Source organism: Tympanuchus pallidicinctus, unplaced genomic scaffold (assembly GCF_026119805.1).
Source record: "Tympanuchus pallidicinctus isolate F22 unplaced genomic scaffold, pur_lepc_1.0 scaffold34, whole genome shotgun sequence".
Taxonomy (NCBI): domain Eukaryota; kingdom Metazoa; phylum Chordata; class Aves; order Galliformes; family Phasianidae; genus Tympanuchus; species Tympanuchus pallidicinctus.
In genome coordinates, this window is record NW_026294752.1 from 1,615,237 (window position 1) to 1,640,012 (window position 24,776).

Genomic DNA, 24,776 nt, shown 5'->3' on the forward strand with positions numbered 1-24,776 from the left:
TTTCCAGATGCCTAAGAATGTCCAGCAATACCTAACTTTGCAATTTTCGGTTTAAGATTTTGGTGACATTCTTCAGATCCTACACGTTAAAAAGACAAACTCAGAACTGATCTACAAGACGTGACTGACTTCAGCCCTCAGCTCAGAGCTGTAGCTCCTACCTATCACTGTGCGTGACTACAGACGCATGAGCTTCTGAATCTAACATTAATTTCTGAACCTATGCAGAGTGCAAGAGATCCTTCCCAAACAGATCAGGAGGGGCAGGAGGAAACTGCCATGCACAGAATATATTTTTAGCTCAGTAGCAGGGCTGGCAAAGTGTCAGTGACATGGAAAGTTGGATGGTGAAAAGAAATCTCCGGCTGTGAGTAGAAGACTGCAGGAGCACCACAATGTATACTTACAAGTTGTACTTAATGCAGCTGAAAAACACGTACTGGAGTTTGGCAGTATTCTCTACTCCATCCCTCCACAGGTCAGAGATGTCACCTGTGCCAATGGGTTGTTTCTAGTGTCATCCCTGCCTTGCATCCTCTACTCTGCACAGAGCAACACAAAACGCACTGATGCCTCCAATGACAAATTACCTTCCTAACTAAAGGACAAAAACAGTGCTGCTTTAACAAACACAGAAGCCAGTTTCATTGGCTTGCAGTAATACACCTTACACCAATACAGTGCAAGTGCTTAAGTAAGCACATTTGTTGTGTCCCTGTATATAAATATATACAGTTTCTGTCAAAAGGATAGACTTCACCTCATAGAGATGTCCTCTTTCTTTACATTTGCTTTAACACCACGTGGAGCCTTCAGAAGTAGGTATGCCCTGCTGACTCTTGCCCAGATGTTAGCTCATGGTTCTTACTGGAAAGCAGTGACACCAGCAGCAGATGCAATGGGACAGAGGTGCACAGATGTGCCGAGGAAAAAAGGAATTCTTATTTCTTCAGTATTATTTTTTTGTGTCCAGTACTCAGCGCCACGGGGTTGATTGAGGTACTGGGATTTCCCCATGGAGCCTTGCAACCTGCACTCCATTCTCTCCAAACCTAAAACCCCTCAGATTGAAACAAAAAAGGAGGCTGAAAAGGAGCAGAAGAATAGAGTAGCAGCCAGCCACGAGCAGTACTCAGAAATGGTGACAACAGTTCAAGCACCGGGCTGCTTCTTAAATAGCTCAGATAGCTGCCTTCAAGTAATTCTAAGAGTTTCTGGAAAGCCTTATGAAAATGAGGCAGGATGACCTGTCTGGATTTAACGTCAACCTCAGGCAAAATGCTGACACAGGACAGCATGGCTGATTTTTCTGATCTGAAAAGATCAGAAAGATCCTAAGGAACAGAAGGTATCAAGGCTTTTCTTCCTTCCAGAAACCAATCAGGCTGCTCAGCAATGAAGTTGATAACTGCGGGCTGAAATCAAAGCTTGTAACACAGCTAGCACAGAGCGCTCTGCTGCAGGGATGGGGACATCTGCCCTCTTTCAGGAAGTTTTTAACATACTTTGTTCCATAACTTTGTTTCTCTTGCACACAGGACATGTGCAGAATATCCCTAGCCAAGAGTCCTTACTTTACTTTCAATAACATTTAATATCTCATATTTATATAATAACAAAAAAATATATATTTTTATATGACAGAATAGCCTAGCAGTCATTTATTTTTCCATACTGTGGGCATCTACATATGTCTGTCAGTCCGTCTCTTTCTCCCCTCCTCCACTGCAAACTCAAACTCCCTTTTACCAGAGGTAAAAGCAGTTCAGTGAACTGCACTGCAATTACACGAACGCATCAAATTTTAAGGAGCTGACTTCAAGAAGAAGAGAAACAGACATTATAATCAAAACCGAGCTTTGTGGCTGTCCTACTAACAAGGTTGTCCATTTCTGTCCATTTCAGCTGCGCAATTTACCACAAAACAGCTGTGTGTTCAAAGTCAGAAAAAGTCCTTATTTCTTATACACTACATATGCGTGCCTAAGCAGACAGGCTGGCACAAAAGCGCAGAGGAGATTCTGACCTTGTGAAAGTGGAGTACAGTTTCATTATATCACAAAAATTTCCTTCTATCGCAAATATTTTCTCATCCTCATAAAAACTGTGAAGATATCTTCCTTGTAACGTGAAACACACAGTTCTGCAAGACCTGATGCACAGGAGTACAACACACATGCTGAGGTAAGGAGCACCTTGCACTGCAAGGGGGCACATGGGACCTTTCTAACATGTGCAAAAACCTTGGAGCTCTCAGCATACACTGCAGTTTCTAACATTTGTTTTTGTCATCCGCTGACACTAGGCAGACAGAAAGACCCAAATCCTTCCTAAATGGATCATAGCTCATGAACAGACAGGTAATTTGTAAGTGGACTGGCTTCACGCTGAAGCTGATCATCAGGTATTAGCTGGGCTTCATCAGGTAGTGCCACAGCTTCTGTTAGCTCATGCTTAAGTAGGTACAGATGTCACTATTTCATCATACTCTCCCTTATGAGTTGCATGAAGTCCTTGGGCAAGTAAAATTGAGAAACCAGAGTTCAGAAATTCAGCAATAAATGTAGCATGAATGACTGGACTCATGGAATTGAATGGAGTTTTCAACCTTTTCAGGCCAGGAATTCATCTTTAGTTTCTGATACAGATTTGCAAAGTCTTTATTGCTTTATTGCTAATGTTCACAGGGCCTCACAAATGCCCTTCCAACAACGTATCCACCTACTCTTCAGAAAAGCAACTCTTACATACTGCTGAAGTAAAACCAAAATCAGAATGTCCTGTAGAATTGCCCTGAGTCCAGGGTCTGCAGGCACAGCATCTGTTGTTGAACTATGTCATTATCCAAGTCATAATTAAGTTAACAGTGAAAGTTTTCACATGTTCAGTTGTTCTTTTTTCAAAGGATTAATGTAAGAAATAGTTTCACTCATCCCACAGTAAACTGAGATGTAAGAGCCACTGTTTACATTGGGGGATGTAAGTAAAAGGCGGCCAGGAGCTGAACCAAAGATGCTAAGTGGCAGTATATGAGCTGATTTCAAACACTAAAACTGATGTGTTTATAAAACTATGTATATCCATTAATATGCAGCCAGGAACATTCAATAGTCAGATGTGGAAAGCTGTAGATGGTCAGCATGACAGTCTCATACTCTGACTCCAAACCAGATACAGAAGAAAGAAAGCCAATGAGTCCTTCATGGAATTGGATGAGAAGAAGCCAGGAATATCATGTAATAAAACTGTCTCCTGTTGTTTGAGTTTGTGGAAACAGGAACTCATGCAAGTTCTTTGTAAACAAACTGGAGCAAGTAAAAATAAGTTTCCAAATCTGTCATCCACTTCTCCTTCTGACGGAAGCAGCCTGCAAAGCTGACTATTGACAAATTGCTCAGGTCACTGAAGTGACAATGCACTCAGGAACCTTGTAGCCCAGGAAGGACTTGTGAAATTCTTACTGCTTGAAATATATTAGACGTAAAATGAAAACCAAATGGTATTACAGGAAGGGAGAATTTAAAAATGCACTTCTGTTCGCAGCCTTTTGCCTACAACAAAAGTAACATTTGCTAGTACTAAGAAGATTTTTTGTTTTAAATTGTCTTCTTTTCCCTCAGCTTTCTAACTGGCAGCAGTCATAGATAACACAAACAACTGATCAGTTGTTTTAATGGCCTGTCACTTAAGTACAGGGGAAAACAATTTCACGCCGTCACTACGAAACCAGACATACAGCATGATTCTAAAGGCAGCTCTGAGTCTTGAAATCCACATTTTTCAAAACTAGGTTTCATGAATATCCCTCTGCATTTGTAATACTGACACATTTTACTAAAAATCACTAACTTCGAGACAAGTCATCTAACTGGATTTGTAGAGACGCATCTAATGAAGTTATACTATGTTTTCAGCTTTCATCAGATAATAGCCATCATCTCAAAATTGCATTTAACTCACATGCATCACTGCCTCTTCTTTCACTTTTCCACTACCAATTTAAATTAACAGTCTGTGGTTGCACTATCCCTTCAGCTTACCATATTATCTATTCTGTTTTATCTGCTAGGCTAGGTGAAATTTTTCTTCATGAATACATTGCCGTATGCTGGAGTAAAATGGAATGGTTTCAGAGAGCAACAGAACTACAAGGATTAGCCTTATATGCTCAGACAGCACTGACAGCTTTGTCCTTCTCACTGTGCTACTCCCGTTCAGAAATCTTCAGTAACCCAACCGGACTTCGTAATAATAGTATCTTGTGTAACCCATCTGTGTTCCCCCTGTGCAAGCTCAGGACATTTCTGGAAAACCTCTGTCACAATCAAATTCATGGCTAAGCTTCATGTTAGTTTCTAAAGACAATATCATTAATTACTTGGAAAGTGCTAGCTAACATTTTTTTAGGGTCTGCAAATGAAGCAAGCTCTGTGTTAAACCCCAGCATGTTTCTTAGCTCCAGGACTTTCCCAGAATTAATACTGCACTGGATTCAATGCTTTGTCTAAAGACTTTAAGCTCTGGTAGCATCAAATCAATCTGGAACAAGTTGCCTCAAACTGATTTTTAATTACAAGATCTGTGGTTATACCTGTCTCCACACATACACATGATCACACTTGCATATGTGTCTGGATACGTAAATGTGTATGCAGCATGCACCTGTATATTCAACTGTTCTTTATTTTGTTTGACTTTTCAGATGCCTTCTGAAGGCAGAGATCTTGCTGTTCTGTGTTATGTGTGTGTGGGGTGAAAAGTATCTACAACATTCCAATGCAATACGCAGGTGATCTCCAGATTAGGCTCCCTGAACATCAGATTTATAGATATATCCTGCAATCTGTATGCACTTTCTATAGGAGGCCAGCTGCAGAATTCCAATTCAGTTGAGCGAGAATTAGATGCAACATTCCATTACACTGAAGAATTTCATTCTTATTTGCTTTATAGCGCTTCCCTGCCATTCAAGAAGTCTAGAAAAAGGATATAAAATGAAGCTATTATGGAATGGTCAAACATTACATTCTTTATTTTATTTTTTTTTTTTTTCAGATTAACTGTACATAGGTACAAGACCACAGAGAATAAAGCCCTGTGCTGCCCATATGTGACATGTACCTAGTTACAACAGAACCAGTTTCAGTGGGGTTACACCTGGTCTGAATTTGAATCTATCTGAACTGCAATTACACCTTCACTTACAACATACGTGCTATTACTGAGACCTTTTCATGCAAGCCTCCACTTAAAGTCAGTGTTGCATCTCACTTAGATCCCAATAAGAGAGATAATAAAATACAGAACACTTTTAATTCCAAAGGAAATGACATTCTTTGTATATGGTACATCCTGTCAAGCAGAGCTTCAGGCAAAACACTGCCAAATATATTTTGTTCTACCTGTTCTACTCCAAACATGCAGATTACATGATTCAGTTCGTCAAGCAGCATTTCTGTTCTTTGACACAGATTCAATGTAATAGTCAAAAGCTTAAACCTTACAACCTAAAATAGAAATCACAGAATTAAGCAGTATTTTGGTTTTTTGGTAAATATAAGTTAGATATGAGTTCTCAGGTGGTGTCTTCAGTTTTTCATTGCAATTGTCTGGCAATTGTCAAGACTGTGCTGGATGGGGCCCTAAGCAGCCTGACCTAGAGGGTGGTCTAAGCCATTCTATGATTCTATGAGCAGAGATAAGCAATGAAAAAAACAAAACCTGTATCTTTGACAAAATTATTTTGAGGAGTATGGTGAATAGTTAAGAGTTACCTACAGAGCTAGATATGCTGGATGCACAGTGATATTCGAGGGAGAGTCTGAACTAGTCAGACACTGCCTCCAAGCCACTGAGGCACTGAGTCAATTTGTGTGGACCAGTGCAGAATTCAGTGTAAGAATGAAAATTTGCTCGACGTGAAACTATGGCAAAAACATGTTAGGACAAATAGAAAGAAATAGAGAATGCACAAAATCATGGTGCATTTGAATTGCTAGTCCTCTTCTGGAATATTACTGCATATAGTAGAGGTAGTCCTTGAGAGAGCGCTGGAAGAAATAACAATACAAGAAGTCTTTAAAGAGCAGACCGAAAACCACTTGCCTCAGAAAGGAGATGAATACAAGGAGATATAATAAGAAAGCATAAAATATTGAATAAAGAAGGAAGGCTGAGAACATGAAGGCTCCCTGTCTTATAACTACGAGATGCTCTGTTAAATTCAAAAATCGGATAACTTAAACTTGTTAAAAGGATACTCTTTTTTTTAATCTATACAGTGCTTAATCAGACTGTTGGGCTCTCTGCTGAAGTTATTCTCACTTTGTCACACAAAATACTTCTTACTTTCAACTGTGCATCTTAGCTGTTTTTATGTTTCACTTCGCTCTTCTCTTTGTGTTTGCTATTTAATAGATTGTCACTTGTCTGCAGCTATAAAGCAGTTCAGCGGAGGGCACTGGCTACCCCAAAAGGTCTGCATGAGGTGCTTATATGACAGGAGGAAATCATTAAGAATCCAATACCTGCGTGCAGGAAAGATCACTCTTCCCTGGTGATGCTAATCCACTGATGCCTAAGCTCCCCCTACAAACCTGGCTATCTCTTTCTAGCACTCTTGGCAAATGCATCCTCAATACCATTCCCCTGATGTTCAGCTTCAGATCAAAGTGATAGGAGCCAATACAACCAGGATCTGGCTGTAATTAACCACGCTGCGTAATCTCTCCTTCCTGTTCTCATGACATCAGGGATGCAGGGGAAGAATCTGGGAGGGAAAAAAAAAATAAAGCGCTGCTGTGCTTTTTCAGTTTCTTTCAGACCTCAGAGGAGATCGCAAAGGGCTGCCATAGTCATAACAAACTGATTTCTAGGACGTTACGAGATAGCCAAGGCATATTCTCAGGTACATCTGCACATATAGAAAGAAAATATCTTGTCCTAGGCAGAACTGCACTGGGTTTAAACACTGTGTAGGCTGACAAGGAGCTCAGCTCATTCTCTGAGAACTTCGTACATTTAATATCATAGGGCTGCCAAGGGACTTGAAAAATACAGGAGTTCTGAATTTCTGATCACATAGAACAAGAAGTCCCAACCTTCTGTGTTTATTAAAGATGAGCTAATCTTTTGTAAAGGTTCTGAACCCTTAATATCATGGGAAATCATTACCCCCTCTATACTCACTCTAGGCCACACTGCCACTTAAAAAAGAAGTACCAGTGAAGTGCAAAGTCTAATAATTGTCACAGGTAGCAGATATAACATGTAAGCACATCCTGACAAAAGATGAATAGCAGGGGTGCAGGACTGAAGCAGGTAACCAAATGAGTAACTGCGAAACGAAGGATTATCCTCATTTGATGCTGTTTCATAGGCCTCCTTTCTGCACAATCCTTCCCAGCTGACACCTAAACCAGGTGTTTTCAAAAGCACAAAGCAGAAGCTCTACCTTGCGTGCTAAAGGAGATCCGCTATTAGCTGCCAGCAGGAGAAACATCTTCTTTTCAAGTACTCAGCCAGTAGTCAGGATACAGAATTACACTGCCAGCTGACAGTGACAAAGCACCCGCCAAGCCAAGCCCTATCTGGATTGTGCTCAACTCTTATTATTTATTATCCTAACTGAAGTAGTGCCCACATCAAGGACCAAAGCCCTTTTAATGCTTGACTCTGTAAAAACACAGCCCAAAATGCATCTCCTTTCATTTGACTTCATCTTAAGCATCCCACAGTGCTCACACAGAGGGTCCAAGGCCAAAAAGCTGTTTGAAACATGGGATGTAATCTTTGAGACAATGAAAAGACCAACCAGGTCCTGGAAATACTTTCTTAACACAAGTAGCACCTATGAAACAAACCAGGTTGAGAGGGCACTGAGACTGCAAAAACAAACATGCCCAAACTAAACCTGCCTGTACTCTCCTGCTCTCACTCATCAGTCTTTAATTATTTGACCACGCACCTCTTCTCCCCTTGCCCCATCAGGACTCCTACCTCATTCAGGGCACAAGACACACAGTACTCTTGAATGATAAATACTGGTATTATTCTTCTTGCCCAGGTTATTGCCCATGGGTGTTCCTTCCACCGTATTTAAACTTGCTGTGAATACAAAATTGCTGATACCTCCCTGGATTCCTTGCTGTGCTCATCTCTGTAGAATCTAAATACTTCACAAAACACTAATGCTTTCAGCCTCCCTCTAAGGTGAAAGGGAAGGGCTCCTGTTTGCACAGGCAGACGAATCAAAAAAGCACTAAGCATAAGAAGTGCCACTCATTGCAGGTGCCCAGTTTCAGATAGGGAGGCCCAATCTCCTGGGTTAATTAACATAACAGTGCACATTACATTTTCAAAATAACCATCAGCAGCCATGGCTGTGAGCGCTCAGCTTCTCTGAAAAACTACGAGTGCCTCCAGAAAAGAAACTGTATGAGCCTGGTGGTCACTTCTGCTTAGCACAGTTTGCTCAGCATCAGGCTGGGATCGTGTTGCAAGAGCAAGGTCTGCTCTCCACGCAGCAAACAACCAGGTTGACGGACTCCCTCCTCTTTCACAACTGCCTGAGAAAGCTGAGGCAGAGCCTGCAGCTCTGACTGACCCAGAGAGAAGGCTCAGCTGGTGCAATGAAGCAGGCAGGGGTCCTGTGGAAAAAAAAAACAAAGCTACACAACCCTAAAGTTAAAGAAGGTATCAATGCAGCATCACAAGGGGGCAGTACCTTCACTTTCATTAATGACTGGCTTCTGCATGCCTCATTTTGCAGCTTTTTCTCTCTTCTAGTGCAATCTTACTTTGTGTGTTACATGAAAGCATTTTGTCCCAGTGTGTTCAGCCTGGACAGATCCTGGTCTGGCTCCTGGCACCTCTGAAAACAGCTTTCTTTTTCATGTTCAAGGAAGGCTGTTATGGTTGGGCAGACAACTTTGACTCCAAAAACTTCCCAAGGAGATTCCAGATTAACAACAGCTGCAGCTGCAGGGGAAAGTCCTCCTTCCTTTCTGTGCGCCTCAGACTGGAACACTTCGAATTCTTAGTAAACATCTATTTAATACATGCTAATAGAGAGCTCTAAGGGCTTACTGCTTGGCTGAATGGGGTAACTGCCCATGAACAGCAAAGACTGTATCTGTAGTATTTAGATGACATCCCTGGCAAATGTTAGCATCTTAGAGAAATGGTAGCAAAAGCTCTTTCACCACATACAGGAAAGCCTGTTTACCTCTAACTTCATTATTAGGAATTAACAATTTTGCTGGCATTTTGGAAAAAATCAGGCTATAATATCTGCCATGAAAAATTCCTGTCAAGTGTGAATGATCTGTGCTAAGTTAAAAGTGATTGGAAACACGATCTGAAAGTAGGAGGACTGTGTAACAGTAAGTACAGTTAATGATATCGATATTTCCTAAAATACAAATCCTTCCCATCTTGGAATTCTAGCTACAGGCCTGCTGAACTATATCACTTTCTTGCTGTAATTCCTAGGAGATTTACTTGAAAGTTTCCAGAATTTTACACTAGAGAAAGGTTTTCTTTCTATCTTTTTTCTACATTTTGATCACTGCTGCAGACAGGATATTAAACAGGATGAACAATGATTTGATTCAGTACAGAAGTTCTTGAGCTGAATGCATTATTTACAAGACAGTGGAATGCAATAAATGAAGTTTTACTGATAGCCCTGTTGCTATTTAGTCTTTGAATTTATTAAAGCAATGAAATGTGGCCTGGTTTGAATAGCTTATGTTACTGTTTATTTTGGTGTAACTGTTACGTAGACATGTTCACATGAGAGAATTCAAAGGGCATCAACAGAGGTGAGTTTCAAACACGGGAAAAGAGGCAGCTCTCCCTTTCCCTCCCTTCCATTTGGAAGAATGGAGTGATATGCTTACCACTCTTCATGTTGAACGTGAATATTCTTGTTAAAAAGAAGAAATTACGAACTGAAAATGGCTAGGAAATTTTGGAATTTCCTGGAAAGCATGACCAGGGAGTGCTGAAAGCTTCTGCTAAGCACTCTCTCAGGTGCATAAGCCTTGCTCTCCCCAGTGACAGCAGTTCACAAGATGTACTGTACCAGCTGGTAAACCACATTTAACTCACTCCAATTCCTCAACCATCTTCAACAAAACTGTTCATCAGGCTTGCTTGGCAGGTGCAGCCCTTAGGTTTGTAATTCAGCTTATCAAAAAGATGTGATAACCATTTCCAACTGCGGGGTACGAGTAAAAGGAGGAAAGACTCCAGAGTATGCTGACTTTCATTCACTGTTTACCGAAGTTACAAACATTGGAAAAGGAGGTTAGTAATTGAAGTACCTTCTCATCTGAATGAGAATGGGAGAGTACACCTTCATACAGCCAAAACATTCAACAGATGTGGTCCAAAACTGCTGTCAGCTACTGATATAAATCATATTCCACATTCGGAAGCTTGATAACTGGGGCTGTGGTTACAAACGTCACAGAGTATGGCAGAGCTATGATACCACACCTGTGAAATACTACACAGCTACTCAAGCACATCAGAGCTATGAAGCAGGGCTATTCAAAATAAATACTTTAAATAAAAACAAAATAAACAAAAACAGCGCTGATGCTAATGCCAAATTACAGTTCTGTCACATTCCAAGTTTAGCAGGATCACAGTTTCCTGTACACAAGTCGCATGCTCCACTTTCTCCAGCAGTGCAAATCCCCACTGCCACTTTTTGAAGTTTTAAGTGTGTCATTTACGCTGGAAAGGCATGTTTGAGCCTTGCCAAAAATGGGTCGTTCAGATCTCAAGAAATTGCTGTGGGGACTTGCTCCTTTCCCTCATTCCAATCTAAAGGTGAAGGCCGTTCTTAAACCAGGGATCAGAAGCATTCTTTGTTCGAGAGCCATAAATGCAAAATCAGTATTTCCTAAGACTTTGGAGAAGTAAGGGATTTTTCTTCTGAACACCAAAGGAACTTTCCTCAGTTAACACACAGCAGTGTCACACGCACAAGCGGGCTCCAAAGCCGCGTCTCCATTTTTAATGTTGCTTTTCCTCACTTTCTTCCACTCTCGTTTTTTGGCACTTCTAATTTTGTTCCATCTCTCTGTGCTCTGCTTGCTTCCCATCTTTTTCCCTGCAATGTACAATTTCTCCCTACCTTGTCCTTTGCTACTCTGCTCTTCTGCCTTCAGGAAATGCATTTTTAGCTGTTTTCTTGCTCTAGAAGTGAAGTGGCCAAGTGAAAATCACCTCATTTCTAATTATATGAGATGATAACAGTGCTTTCTTCATAGAGAAAAAAAAGATAATTCAGCCCCAGAAAGTCTAATATTTCAATATACAAATTAAAACATGAAAAAAACTTGAACATCGATGCCAAGAAATTCTAGCAAACTGTTTTAATTGAACAGCACCACATTTGTGCTTTAATCTTTGATGACTGTAACGTAGGAACATTTCACTGTCCGTTATCTACATGGACAGAACACGAGACTCCTAAGTCAAAAACGTATCCAGAGCTTCTTCTCTGAATACAAACTCCTGAGTACAGGCACACACACACACACACACCATTTCTGCTGGCCACATGGAGTATTGTCTGGTCTGGATGACAATATACCAAGATGTCCCCTGTGTTTACCTTTCTGAACAAGAAAAAGAAGTATTTTATACTTCAAATTAGGCTCCAGTAAACAGGACAGGAGTTGCAAATACACATACATCCGAAACAAAACAGTTAGATAAACATTCACATTTGTAAGTACACACATCTGCATGTACATGACATAAAAGACCAGATACATAGAAAACGCTGTGCTTACCTTATTGCGCTTGCAGACAAGTGGCCATAAGAACCACTGGCTGAGGAACTGCTACGAGAATTATTGAGAATTGTGACCAAGGAATTTGGAGATGTCCGTATCATGGTCTGAAGGTCAAAGCTGTGATCAGATAGGGGGGATATAGACAACGTACGCTTTCGGCTTGGTCTGGCTGATAATCTTGGACTCGGAAACCTGGTGCCTGTTATGTAAACACAAATAATTATCCACCAGGGTACTTAATTGCATTTATTTTTTATCAGGGATGGGTAGGGAGTCACTAGACACCAACGTGCTGTGATAAGCCCACTCTCTCCACTTGTGATCTACTGGCTACGATTGAGGAAAATTAGGATGAAAAATCTGTCTTCCTGTGGCTTACCTCAGTGGAGCTGTGTTTATTAATGTGCAAGCAAAATGATTAATTGCTAAACAAAAGGAAAAGACTTTTATGAGTTATCCCTCTCATTTCTGATGATTTATGAATCTGATGGCTTCTTAGACTTTCACATCATTAATTCAACCACAAGCAAGGAGACAGTCATTCAGATCTAGGCTACTAACAAACCCAAACCCACACGTCCTTAATACACAAAATCAAAGCTAAAACTGTTAAATACAGCACAGAAATGAAGCGGTAGCTTTTCCTTTGCTGTACACACTTCTGCCTGGACACTACTTGATGCAAAACTAAAAATCAGGACTGAAAATCACTGTAAAGGTCAGCTCTATCAACAGAAGTTAAATTGGCATTCACAGCATCAGACTGAGAAACAGTAGGCTTTATTTGAACTCATCCAGGATCCCCTGATGTTCCAGTGTTGGTGTGCACAGGGCTCTACTGTTTCCAGATTTCTTAAAACCAGAGATTAAGCTTTTCAAAGCAGTTAAGAGAAAGCGACACCATTCAAGTAAATAAATATTACATTTCTAAATCATCTATGCAGCTTTGAAATTCTTTAACCCTGCTGGTCTATTTTACTACATCATCCCAACAGTCTGCAGTCCTGATGGAAGACAGATTGCTTTAAATTCATTCCCTTTGTTTAGTTATTTTCTATCTCACTTCAGTCTGAGAAGGAGAGAATTAGTCTCCCTCCTGTGTACTGAACTATCTCCTTTAACAGTACTGTAGCTTCTACCTTTTTAATCCCTTTAACCTGCAGTAAAGGACTCAGTCCTAACAATCCTGACAGCTTGGCTCATGCAGGTCCCTGGTTTAATGTTTATTTTTACTTCTCTCCAACTCCTTGATTTCCTCTGTAACTTACTCGAAATTAACACACATTAGCAAGCCTCCATTATGGATCTACTTTTCTTGATTCTTGCTCATCTCTTGGTGCTCTGGACAACCTCTCAATGGAGTATTTAAGTCCACGTGCCTAATAATAACCAGTGGGATGGACTTCAACTAGACTAATCCCAAGGACACAGCTGGATTACGATCTGCCATTATGCCTACCTTATGCATATAAGTGTGTTGCCCTTCTTTCTGTGTACACTGTTCAAGATTTTTATCTGGCATTAAAAGCTGCCACTGCATTGCTGCTGTGCTTCCATGAGCACATCTCTGCCTACAGTCTTCATCTAAGCTGTGCTGGGTTTTGCCTCACCTGCTAACACGGCCGTCAATTCTTTTTGGCATTTGGTTAAGATGTTGCTTTGTTTTTTTCTTTTGTACACCATCTCTGCAAGAGGCCTTAGCCATACTGCTCAGCCTTTCGATTCAATTCATGTTCTCGATTCATCATTTAAAACTCAGGCATAGCCATTTATTTCTTCCTAGAGCTACTACACTTATTTTATGCAATCTATTTTATCTCCTTTTTATAAGCTTGCTATTATAGTGTCTGCTTGATATTTCATTAGTGCTGTGCTTCGTATCCTTCATATCTTTCAAAGGTTGAGATGTTTTATTTGTGCCAAAATAAAACCCACCACTGATAAGCAGCTATAAGAAACTGCAATGTACTTAATAAGAAAATACAAGATACATGCTATGGTAAAACAAAAATGACACATCCTTCACCCACAACTCTCATCTGCTGACTGTTCAGCCAGCATCAATTAGAACAAATCCTCTGAAGTCAATGGGGGGAATGTAATTTGCCTGAGCTGAGCATACAATTGGAGTGCTTTAAAGGTGAATAAACTATGCTACTGCTGTTTTACAAGGGGATGGCTAAGTACAGGTGTTTCTGGTTAAGCAGCAAGTAGAGGGAATAAGACCTGCTAGACATTCACTGACCAGCAAAGTGAGATGTTGTTTAGACATGATGGACGATTACCAGCTACTCTAACCGTGTGCTATATATGACAGGCAGAGAAGGTAATTACACAAAGATGAATCCTCTAGCACAAACCTCACCGTGCCAGCAAGAAGGCAGCAGGCACACTAAGAAGGGACAAGCACAGCTGCCACTCTTTTGATAAGCAGGACCTAGTGTAATGAATTTACAGCTGAGAGTCACTGCGTGCTGCTAATGGCAGCACGTAAGAAGTTTCAAGTGAGCGTTTCCATACCTAATATTTTTTAAAAGCTAGTTCTTATAGATCAGAAGCTCTGTTCTGAATCTGTACGACTACAGAGTACTTGATGCTCACTTGGGGAACTCCTCAGGACCCTGCAAAATGCGAACTGACTAGACAGGGGTGCATAGGTTTGATTAAAGAAGTGGAGTGGTTACAACAACACCAACACCTGAATATCTTTCATTTGAAGCTAAACTGGGTGATAAAAGCAGGGGACAACATCTGGGTTTTGCTTCTTCTGTGATGAGATGCTGTGCCTGGATGGCAGATAGCCCAGGCATTAGCTGCACCATCCAGCAGTCTCCGGCTTTGTCTTCTCCCTGAGGCAGTGCAGTTCTGCCCCCACCTAGATGCAGGAATTCACAGGGCTTTCCATCTACCTGGGATGGGGCCAGTTTCCTAAGGTCAAAGGCTTTCTTGCGTACAGGGGGAAATTCCTGCTTCACAGCAGGAACCGACAGCCAAGGCCAAGCAAGAGCTCTACAGGATCTGACAACAGGAGAAGGAGATTCGCTTCAGGGGAGGCCATGATTTTCAGCACTAGGAAAACAATTAAATGGAATTATTGTTTTTTCTGATCTCCGTCATGTAATTAGGTTTCACATCCTTAAAAAGTCTTAAGCATGAGCTGTCCATCCACTGCACTGCAGAATGTTTGCTAAACCATTCATTTAGCATAACATCATTCTTAGCTGGTCTGTTACTACGAAAAGGAACAGATTGCTATTTTTACATTACTCTGAATAGTAAAACAAACTTTTCAGCCTTGCCCAGGCACTTATATTAAACACAAACACTTCAATATTTATTTAGTAATTTGAGATGTTTGTCTGCTCACTGTATTCTCTCACTGAAGCATTACATTCCACACTCTTTATAAAATACTTCAAAACAAAAAATGCAGGACCAGTGATTCACTGAAAAGCCATTTCCCCCTGTGCAAGTACTGAAAAAAAAAAAATCAGTTTGGCAAAGCATGTAAATGGAAGCCGAGAGTGAAGGTTTAGGAATGTCACCTTTTCGGAGTAGACAATATAGTTATAAGAAGCCAGCAGTAGATAGTAAAGACTTGAGTGTGCCAACAAAAAACCCAGCAGGTGTCAAAAGAAAAGACCTTATTCCTGGGATGGAGATCAATTCTAAAATAACAGATATCTATCTCTATCATAAATTTCAAAAATGAAATATGCCATCCAGCAAATCTGCCCATGAATTTGATTTCTGAGTTGTAGTTTTTAGCATTGCTTAATCATTTATAAGGCAATCTTCAGACATATATCATTTATTCTATCTCTTTAAATCAAGTTTCATCAAACCTGTTTTATTCCATCCCTTCAAATCAAACTTCTTAGAACTCACCTAAAGCAATAGTTTCTGTTGAAGGTTATGAACATAGGAAGTTCATTCTGAGTATGGAGAGACAAAGCCTAATCAGAGTGAGGATATTAATATTGACAGTAAATGAATCTAGGAACCTCAGGAACACGCTTACCTTCTACTAAACACAATATAGAAGCACAGGAAAATTCACTCTCCAAGGGAAATAGGTAGACACCAAACCCTAAACCTGTGACTTCTGAAATTTTCTAAGTGTTTAAAAGACAGTTTTGGCATCTTTCCATCCACAACAATGAATCACAGTCATTGCTACTGTCAGTATCTTCCCCTAGTTACTTTGATATTGCAGCTAACATGCATGAACCCTCAAGATTATTCAAGACAGGAAGGACCTACTCAAGGATTCTGGGCACCAAAACAGCAGAAAAACATTACAGCAGCAAAGGGAATTGTGGTCCACTCACAGAATCATAGAATGCCCTGGGTTGAAAAGGAGCACAGTGCTCATCCAGTTCCAACCCCTGCTGTGTGCAGGTCGCCAACCAGCAGCCCAGGCTGCCCAGAGCCACATCAGTGCTGCAGATGGGGCCTCACAAGAGCCCAGCAGAGGGGGACGATCACCTCCCTCTCCTGCTGGCCGCCCCTTTTCAATGCAGCCCAGAACACAGCTGGCCTTGTGGGCTGCAGGCGCACACTGCTGCCTCATGTCAACAGAGCACACACGGTCCTGGCCTTACTCTCCCACAGCACACACTGTAGAAGGTTCACGGACACTGAAGTTCAGAGCTTCAAGAACTTTCTACTCCTTATGCAACATTTAATTTTCCAGTTAACTGTTCTCACTTGGAAATCGGTCTTCAGCACAACAAAAGGCCAAAACCTGCGCAAACTGCATTTGAAGCTTTTGTGCGTAGTGTATGCTGTTGCTGGAATTATTATTTATACCACAGCCAAATTACTGCGCTATATGCTGTATAAACACACAATTAAGAGACAGACTTGGACTAGCTTCAGAAAATAAGAACAATATCTTGCAATTTGGTTGTTGCGTGGAATAAATGAGCAGGAGTCTTTGAGTGACTGAGCTTGCTCAGAATTTGATAGCAGATAATGAGGGAAACTACCAATTTCTCATCTGTGTTCTTTGACGAGACTGGGCAAAGGTCAAAGAGTACTTTTAACATAACCATATAAACCCTTAAAAAGAAAGACCCAAACAAATGTCACTGCTTTGCATTCATCACTGTACTTAGTTATTAAATGCAAACATGGTCATTGTTACTGTTGGAAAAAAAGTCTTAATATTGGCTTCCTGCTAATTGTTTTGTTCTCTTTTCTAATCTAAAACTCTGACAAAGAAGAAAGGGGTTTTCTATAGCATGATGAATGATAGGACATTCAGATTCCTATTTAATGACAATTAATTTACTGTATAACCATGCAAGTTAAGATACTTTTAATTAGTTTTTACAAAGTAAAAGGGTAACTTCATACTCTATTTAGATAAAAGCAGCTATTGCCTGACTAAACACATTCTCATCAAATACAGAAGGTGAGCTGAGTGACCTCAGTAGGATTGGTTCTTATTTTAATTCTCTATTTACTGTTTAAAAATAACCCATTTGCATAATACCATTACACATTTTTTTTGTCTTTAACTCTGAAATAATCCCTAATTGAAAAGTTGCTGCTATAATGAACTACGGATGTGTGATCTTAATTTTTAAAAACAAACACTAAACAAATTAAAGAGCACATTTCAAATGCACTGCAGCTAAAGCTGTGGACAGCAAACATTCATGTTAGAGCAAATTCTTAGGTACATTTTATGAATGGGCTGAAGTTATGGGCAAAGGTCAATACGCTTCCCCTTTAATAAGAAGGGGAAGTGATAATAGGCTCTGGGATGCAAAACTGTAATTCTACAGAGATTACAGCATATACAATCTCTACTCACACATGCAGGCCCACTATTTGTACTGCAATGTCTTCTGATTTTCTCAGGTTTTCCAGCACACATCTATCCATCTTTCTTTAGTCCATTAAATTCTGTTTGCTTCCACATAAGTAGTATAAAAGTGCTAACTGCAGGCATTCAGAAACTCCATCCTTGTAGGAACTAAAAACATTGCAAGTACAGAACATCTCTTAACTTCAAGAAGTAATGCCCATTTGTAAATCTGGGGATTTTTCGTTGCAACTGAACACAGCAGCAGATTTACATTACCTGAACTATGCAAAAAAAGAGTTTCCATCCTGCCCTATTCCGCTTGAAATACAAACCAGAAAGTATTCTTAAGCTTTTAAGCACCAAAACCTGCACATTAATTTCTGGTCAATACTCCATGTGTGGGTTTATAATGTTCCTGATGTGGGTTCAGGGTATTTTACTTTACTGTATCATCACTGTGCACGCAACAAGTGCAGTATATGCACACTACCAGTGCAGTATGAGACTCATAAACTGGATTAAAAAGTCCTTCACTATCAAGATATTACAATCAAAATAGTTTGTCTCAGCCAGTTCCATGGCAGTCTGTCATGTCTCAATCTTGTAAAGATTGCTGGTCAATCCATTATTTCATGCTCCCAGGCATGTGTTCTGAGGGGTAGCTACCCATATTCCTGTGTTTTCAGAGAAGAACCTCCTAACTCCCACACTCCTTGGATCAGCAAGCATAGCAAGCAGCCAACAGTGGGACACAAGTGAGAAGGAACCACAAGCTAACAAAGGTTTAAAGAAGCTGTGGGACAGTTGGACAACAAGGTGGTGTAATGCTGTGTAATGCTGTACTGCTCTGTATAAGAGAGCACGAGTCATCAGTGCTTGATTAGTTGTTGCTGTTTTTTATTTCTCTTCTGGAAGGAACTAATTTCATCCCAATAAGCACGAAAGCATCTTCTAATTACTCTGCATTACACTTCTGGTTGATCCAAGTAAGTGGCAGCAAGCAATTTGGAATATGATGCTCTGTTTTCCTCCTTCACCAGAGAGGAGACAGACTGAAGATCTGAAAGATGCTGAAATGGGTAAAGAATGCTCTTAATGTTAGGGAAAACTAAGTCAGGATCCTTAAGAATTCAACAATCTGCTTCATCTTGTAAGCAGTCTCAAAGTCTATCAGTCGATGATACAGAATTGCAAGCATGTTAGCTCTCTAAGGGGAACACGCTCTCCTAATGGGAAAACATAAGCAAACCTTTTATTAATAGAAAGCTCAGAAGGGGAAATACTCACCCTAACGATGCAAGTAAGTTACTGACTGAATAGAAAAGGACCTTTTCAAAAGCACTCAAAGCATAGCGGAAATAAAATTGACAACCCACATTCAGGAGCAGTCCTGTTCCTCGCCATGCTTTCTTTCAAAGTTTTTCAGACTTAATGTAACACTTGTTTATCTGGCAACCAACATTCAGGTCCTCCAGCCTCAATAGGAGACTTATGCTGACTCCTGCATGGAGACCTCTGTGGCCAGACAGGAATGATCCATATGATTCCCTTCGCAGGACTACCTTTATTTCTAGAAAATGTCACTTACTATCCATGGCATGAAGATACTCCATATGAAGAGCACCTGCTCCAGCAGTGGCAGCTGAAGGAATGATGTCTGCGTAAGGGCTGCGCTGGCCTGCCAACAGAGCCATCTGATGGTAATATTCAGCTGGACTGACGCCAGCATGGGGAGCTAAAAGCACAACATAAAAAGCAGCGTTAATGACGTAAGGTAAATGCAAAGGAAAGTTTTATCATATTGCTGGCTTCTCTGGCTACTAAAACAGCTTGTTTATTTTGTAACGTAATGCAACATCTGCAGTATGCCACCACTGGTCAGTGTGTTACAATCAACGATACTGCAAAGACACCATTCAAAAAACCAGCACGATGTAAAGCATTAATGAGCTCTGTGACCTCATTTTTTTAAGTTTATTATGAAGTGATTCAAGAAGTGACAGGCTGACAGCAATGTTAGCTAGTGTATGATTTATTCAGTCACATAAAAAGCTAACCACCTGAAGGAAAACCCTGTTAGAGTTTTATTCTCATTTACCTCATCCTTGGCCCAAAGGAATCCATTCCTAAGGTAACAACATGGCTCAGCTTCAATAACCATTCAAGTTTCTGGAGTCTTTGCTTGGAGGACCAGAAGAATTACACTCACCATGACAGTGTTCATGTAAGTTTAGGAAAAAACAAGGACAAAGCATGCTTGCAGGACAGGTATCTGTTGTCCATGTACAGTGCAGGTCTTTTTTGGAGGACAAGCTGAAGTTGGTGAATGCACGCATCCCATCCTTCAGAATTCATACATAAGTACTTTTTACTTAACATAAAAACACTTCTGCTCAGTCAGCCTCAGACAAGAGAGGTTCTACGCCTCTTATTGAGCACAGTGATGATTCTGACAGTGACTTGCATCAGCCCTTTTCTCCTGTAAAAACGATGTCTGAGCTTTCCGTTCCCTTGTAGTTTTCATGTATACCATCAACTAATGGGTAACTATGGACAAACACAAAAATCCATGCCATTTTAGTATCACGTGATTTCAGCAGCCTTCTGGAGGGTCACTTCATGGGCTTCTGTGACAAGCACTCATAAAATGAGCAGTTCTGACCTGTCACATTATGCAGACTTTCTCTTCAATCTCTGCTTGTCCCACTTGTAAAACAGCTAAAATTTCCTTTCACGTGCTCACCAGAAGGTGGTATTTCAGTACATAAATTTGCCTAAAAAACTTTCAAGTTACAGGCTGCACAACAACAGACAGATTGTATATTCTTCCATGTCATTTCATAACATTTCACTGTATCTACTAAGATTTTTCTTTAATTCTAGTAACAAAATCCTGAAGGGAAACAGGATTTCAAGCTTGAATTTTGTGGATTACCGACTTACCTGAATATTCTTTCTTACACAGTAATAAAATATATATATATATATTAAAAAAAAAGGATAATTTATGCTTACATTAGAGAACTGGATTCCAAATGCAAACTTGAGAGGCAAAGTATCAACACTAGTACTAAAAGAAGGAAAATATGGAGAAGAGCTAATTCAATAGCCACACTTCTGAAGTGTGCTACCTGCCTTTATCAAGGAGAATGGAAGAAAGTGTTCTTGATGTTACAATGTAAAACACAGACAACTTCAGGAAACTTTCAAAAAATAGAAGTGCATTGAGCAAGAACAGAAATGGCGTAAAAACTGAGCTGAGAGAACTTACAGATTGTCAGTACTTTTTCCAAATTACAAGTTCATTTTCAAATTCAATATAATCTACCTCATCCACCAACACTTTCTGTCAAATGGCAAGAAAAACATTCAAACCAAATCTCAAAAGAAGAGTAACTCACACTGAATCACTGATTTTAAAGTTTTACAGTAGCAGGCAACCACCATATCTTTCCAGACACGCTTAACACACTTCCTGAGCTTTCTGACATAAGCGTCTGGGTTAACTAACAATAACATTGGCTGCAAAATTTAAAATGAACTGCTGCAGAAAATATGGCAAGCTCATAATTGCATTAGAGAGTGTTCCATATGCTGAGAAATGCTCTGGTGCTCTTTAAAGATCATTCCTTACCTTCTTCAAACATAAAAAATTACCCTAATAAATGATGTATCGCATGAAGGGTAAATGAAGGGTAAACGGGAAGGATCGCAGCACTGAATTTTTCTCCTGTTTATTTCTGGGTAGCTTCAGCTTTGTTCCTTTCATTTTACGAGAGGAGGAATCTCCTTCTGTGCTTCTGCATTTGTGGGCATCGCTGAGCTTCATTTCAGCACTCACACAACAGTAATAATGGGCTCAGTCCTTAGCCCTGCACTGAACACCTGTATTGTTCAGAGGAATCTCTGGCCAACCCCAGCCCCCCTGTTCTGCTGAGCCAGGTGAAGTGACAAGGTACACGATACTCTACCATCACTACTGCTATGGCAGTCATTAGTTACAGCTGGCAAGACTTGTGGTGAACGTGAAACTGCTCTTAGTTATGTTACGGATTGCTTTGGCTCCTATCCATCCCCAGATCTGAGTCGACAGACTGAGTCCAATAGAACCTAATGACCTAATCACATTGGCCTAAAGCAATTAGGGTGGAAAGAGAAATCTTGGTAGGACTTTCAGAAGAACAGTAACAACTTCAAAGCTGTCAACTTTGAAATGCTATACAACGTAAGCCGTGACATTCGTTACGTTGATGGTACTCTATGTGTGAGTCTCCCCTTAAATCATAGGATTTTTAATTTCTGTTGTAGCAGTGCTCGAGCCATAATTTGGACTATCTGATCCCAGGAACCTACATCGGAAAAAAAAGCTATTTTACTGCCTATATCACCAACCAGAAGACAAACTATGGATTTCAGGGAATAGATTTAACAGTTTTTCTATAAGCATGTTGTTCTACTGAAATATCTCCAATGCCTTCATTATTTTACTGTATTTTCATGAGCAAGGAAAAAAACTTTAGCTAGTATGTATAACTTGTGTAGCTTGTACTAATGAAAAGCTAAACTCGAGTAAAATGTCAGTAACCAAAGCATTCATGAGCACTAAATCAATCTGTGTTGTGCAAATCTAAGTGTTTCCTGCCTTCTGAAAGCCTCTGGATACCAAAGGCATCTACACAAGCCAGGCAGGTATGAGATAGACTTAACCTGGTGGCAGCTGGAGCCAAGGTAAGATACTCCAGAGACTTCAACTGACACCAAGCACCTAATCTGTAGACAAGTGGCTCTTAGCAACATTGTAGTTATCACAGAATCACAGAATTATAGGGGCTGGAAGGGACCTCTAGAGAACATTGAGTCCAACCCCCCTGCAAAGCAGGCTCCCTACAGCAGGCTGCACAGGGGGGTGACCAGACAGGTCTTGAATATCTCCAGAAAAGGAGAACCCACAGCCTCCCTGGGCAGCCCATTCTGTGTCACCCTCATCATGAAGAAGCTCCTTCTCATATTGGTGCAGAACTTCCTGTGCTCCATTTTATGGCCATTTCCCCTTGTCCTGTCCCCACAGACCACTGAAAAGAGATTGGCCATGTCCCTTTGTCTCCCACACTTATAACACTTACAAACATCAATCAGCCTCAGACTTCTTTTCTCAAGGCTGAACAGACGCAGGTCACCCAGTCTTTCCTCCTAGGGGAGATGCTCCAAGCCCTTTATCATCTTTGTGGCCCTCTGCTGGACTGTCTCCAACAGATCCCTGTCTTTCTTGTACTGGGGAGCCCAGAACTGGATGCAGTACTCCAAATGATGCCTGACTAGGGCAGAGAAGAGGGGGAGGATCACTTCCATTGACCAGCTGGCCATGGTCCTTTTAAAGCACCCCAGGATCCCTTTGGCCTTCTTGGCCACAAGGGCACACTGCTGACTCATGGCCATCCTGCAGTCCACCAGGACTCCCAGGTCCTTCTCCACAGATGGAGAAGCAGGTCATCCTCCAACCTGTACTGCTACATGTATCACCATTATTCCTTCCCAGATGCAAGACGCTACACTTGCTTTTGTTAAACCTCATCCGGTTTCTTGTTGACCGGCTCTCCAGCCTGTCCAGGTCCTACAGAAATGGCAGTACAGCCTTCCAGTGTCTCAGCCACTCCTCCCAGCTTTGAATCGTCAGCTATTTGCTGAGGGTGGACACCTTCCCCTCGTCAAGGTCATCGATGAAGATACTGAACAAGACCGGACCCAGCACTGATCCCTAGGGAATACTGCTGGTCACAGGTCTCCAAACTGACTCTGCGTGGCTGATCACCACCCCATGAGCTCAGCCAATCAGCCAGTTCTCAACTCACCTCACCATCCACTCATCTATCCCACACTTTCTCAGTTCTGTTATGAGGATGTCATGGGAGGCAGCATAAAAAGCCTTGCTGAAGTCAAGGTAGATGACATCCACTGCTCTCCCCCCATCTGCCCAGCCAGTGATGCCATCACAGAAGGCTATGAGGTTAGTCAATCACGATTCCCCCTTGATGAATCCATACTGACTACTACTAACTGATAACCTTCTTCTATTGCAATTGCTTGGAGATGGCATCCAGAACAAGTTGCTCCACTGCCTTTCCAGGAAAAAGGTGAGACTGACTGGCCTGTATTTTCCCTGACTTACGAATGAGATTCAGATTCAAGGGGATTAGCAGGACAAGGGGAAATGATTTTAAGTTGAGGGAGGGAAGATTTAGGTTGGATGTCAGATGAGTTTTCCCCTATATTCAGCACTCGTGAGGCCGCACCTCGAGTGCTGTGTCCAGTTTTGGGCCCCTCACTGCAAGAAAGATATTGAGGTCCTGGAACGTGTTCAAAGGAGGGCAACAAAGCTGGTGAGGGGTCTGGAACACAGGCCATATGAGGAGAGGCTGAGGGAGCTGGGAATGTTCAGCCTGGAGAAGAGGAGGCTCAGGGGAGACCTCACTGCTCTCTATAACTTCCTGAAGGGAGGCTGTAGTGAGCTGGGGGTCGGCCTCTTCTCTCGTGTCATCAGTGATAGGACCAGGGGGAATGGTTTCAAGCTACAGCAGGGGAGATTCAGGCTGGACATGAGGAAGTATTACTTTTCAGAAAGGGTGGTCAGGCACTGGAATGGATGCCCAGGGAGGTGGTGGAATCACCGACCCTGGGGGTGTTCAAGGAAAGGCTGGATGTTGTATTGAGGGACATGGTTTAGTAGGAGCTATTGGGAATAGGTGAACGGTTGGACTGGGTGATCTTGTAGGTCTTTTCCAACCTTGGTGATTCTATGATTCTATGATTCTATGTTCTTTACAGAGAGAGTGGTGAGGTGCTGGAACAGCTGACCAGAGAGATTGAGGATGCCCCGTCCATCCCTGGAGGCGTCCAAGGCCAGGTTGGATGGGGTCCTGGGCAGCCTGGTCTGGTATTGAATGTGGAGGTTGGTGACCCTGCATGCGGCAGAGGGGTTGGAGATTCGTGGTCCTTGAGGTCCCTTCCAACCCCAGGCCATTCTGTGATTCTGTGATTCAGCTAGTAAAACCTAAATGCCTGCTTTTAGGTGAGCTGAACAGTTCTGTAAGGCTCCACGCACTGCACTACCTGCATCTCACTGGATGTGAGACAGAAAAACAGTA

General features: G+C 41.3%; 1 protein-coding gene across 2 annotated transcripts in view; it reads right to left on the bottom strand.

Moving 5' to 3' along the window:
• The window catches only part of GLI3 (GLI family zinc finger 3), a 203,432-nt gene that overhangs the window by 43,435 nt on the left and 135,221 nt on the right, over positions 1-24,776 (bottom strand). For both annotated transcript variants that reach the window (XM_052698982.1, XM_052698981.1), the window contains exons 6-7: positions 19,223-19,369; positions 11,814-12,015 (exon numbers count right to left, since the gene is read on the bottom strand). In XM_052698982.1, the coding sequence (XP_052554942.1) occupies positions 11,814-12,015; positions 19,223-19,369 (349 nt within the window). The remainder of the gene's footprint in view (positions 1-11,813; positions 12,016-19,222; positions 19,370-24,776) is intronic.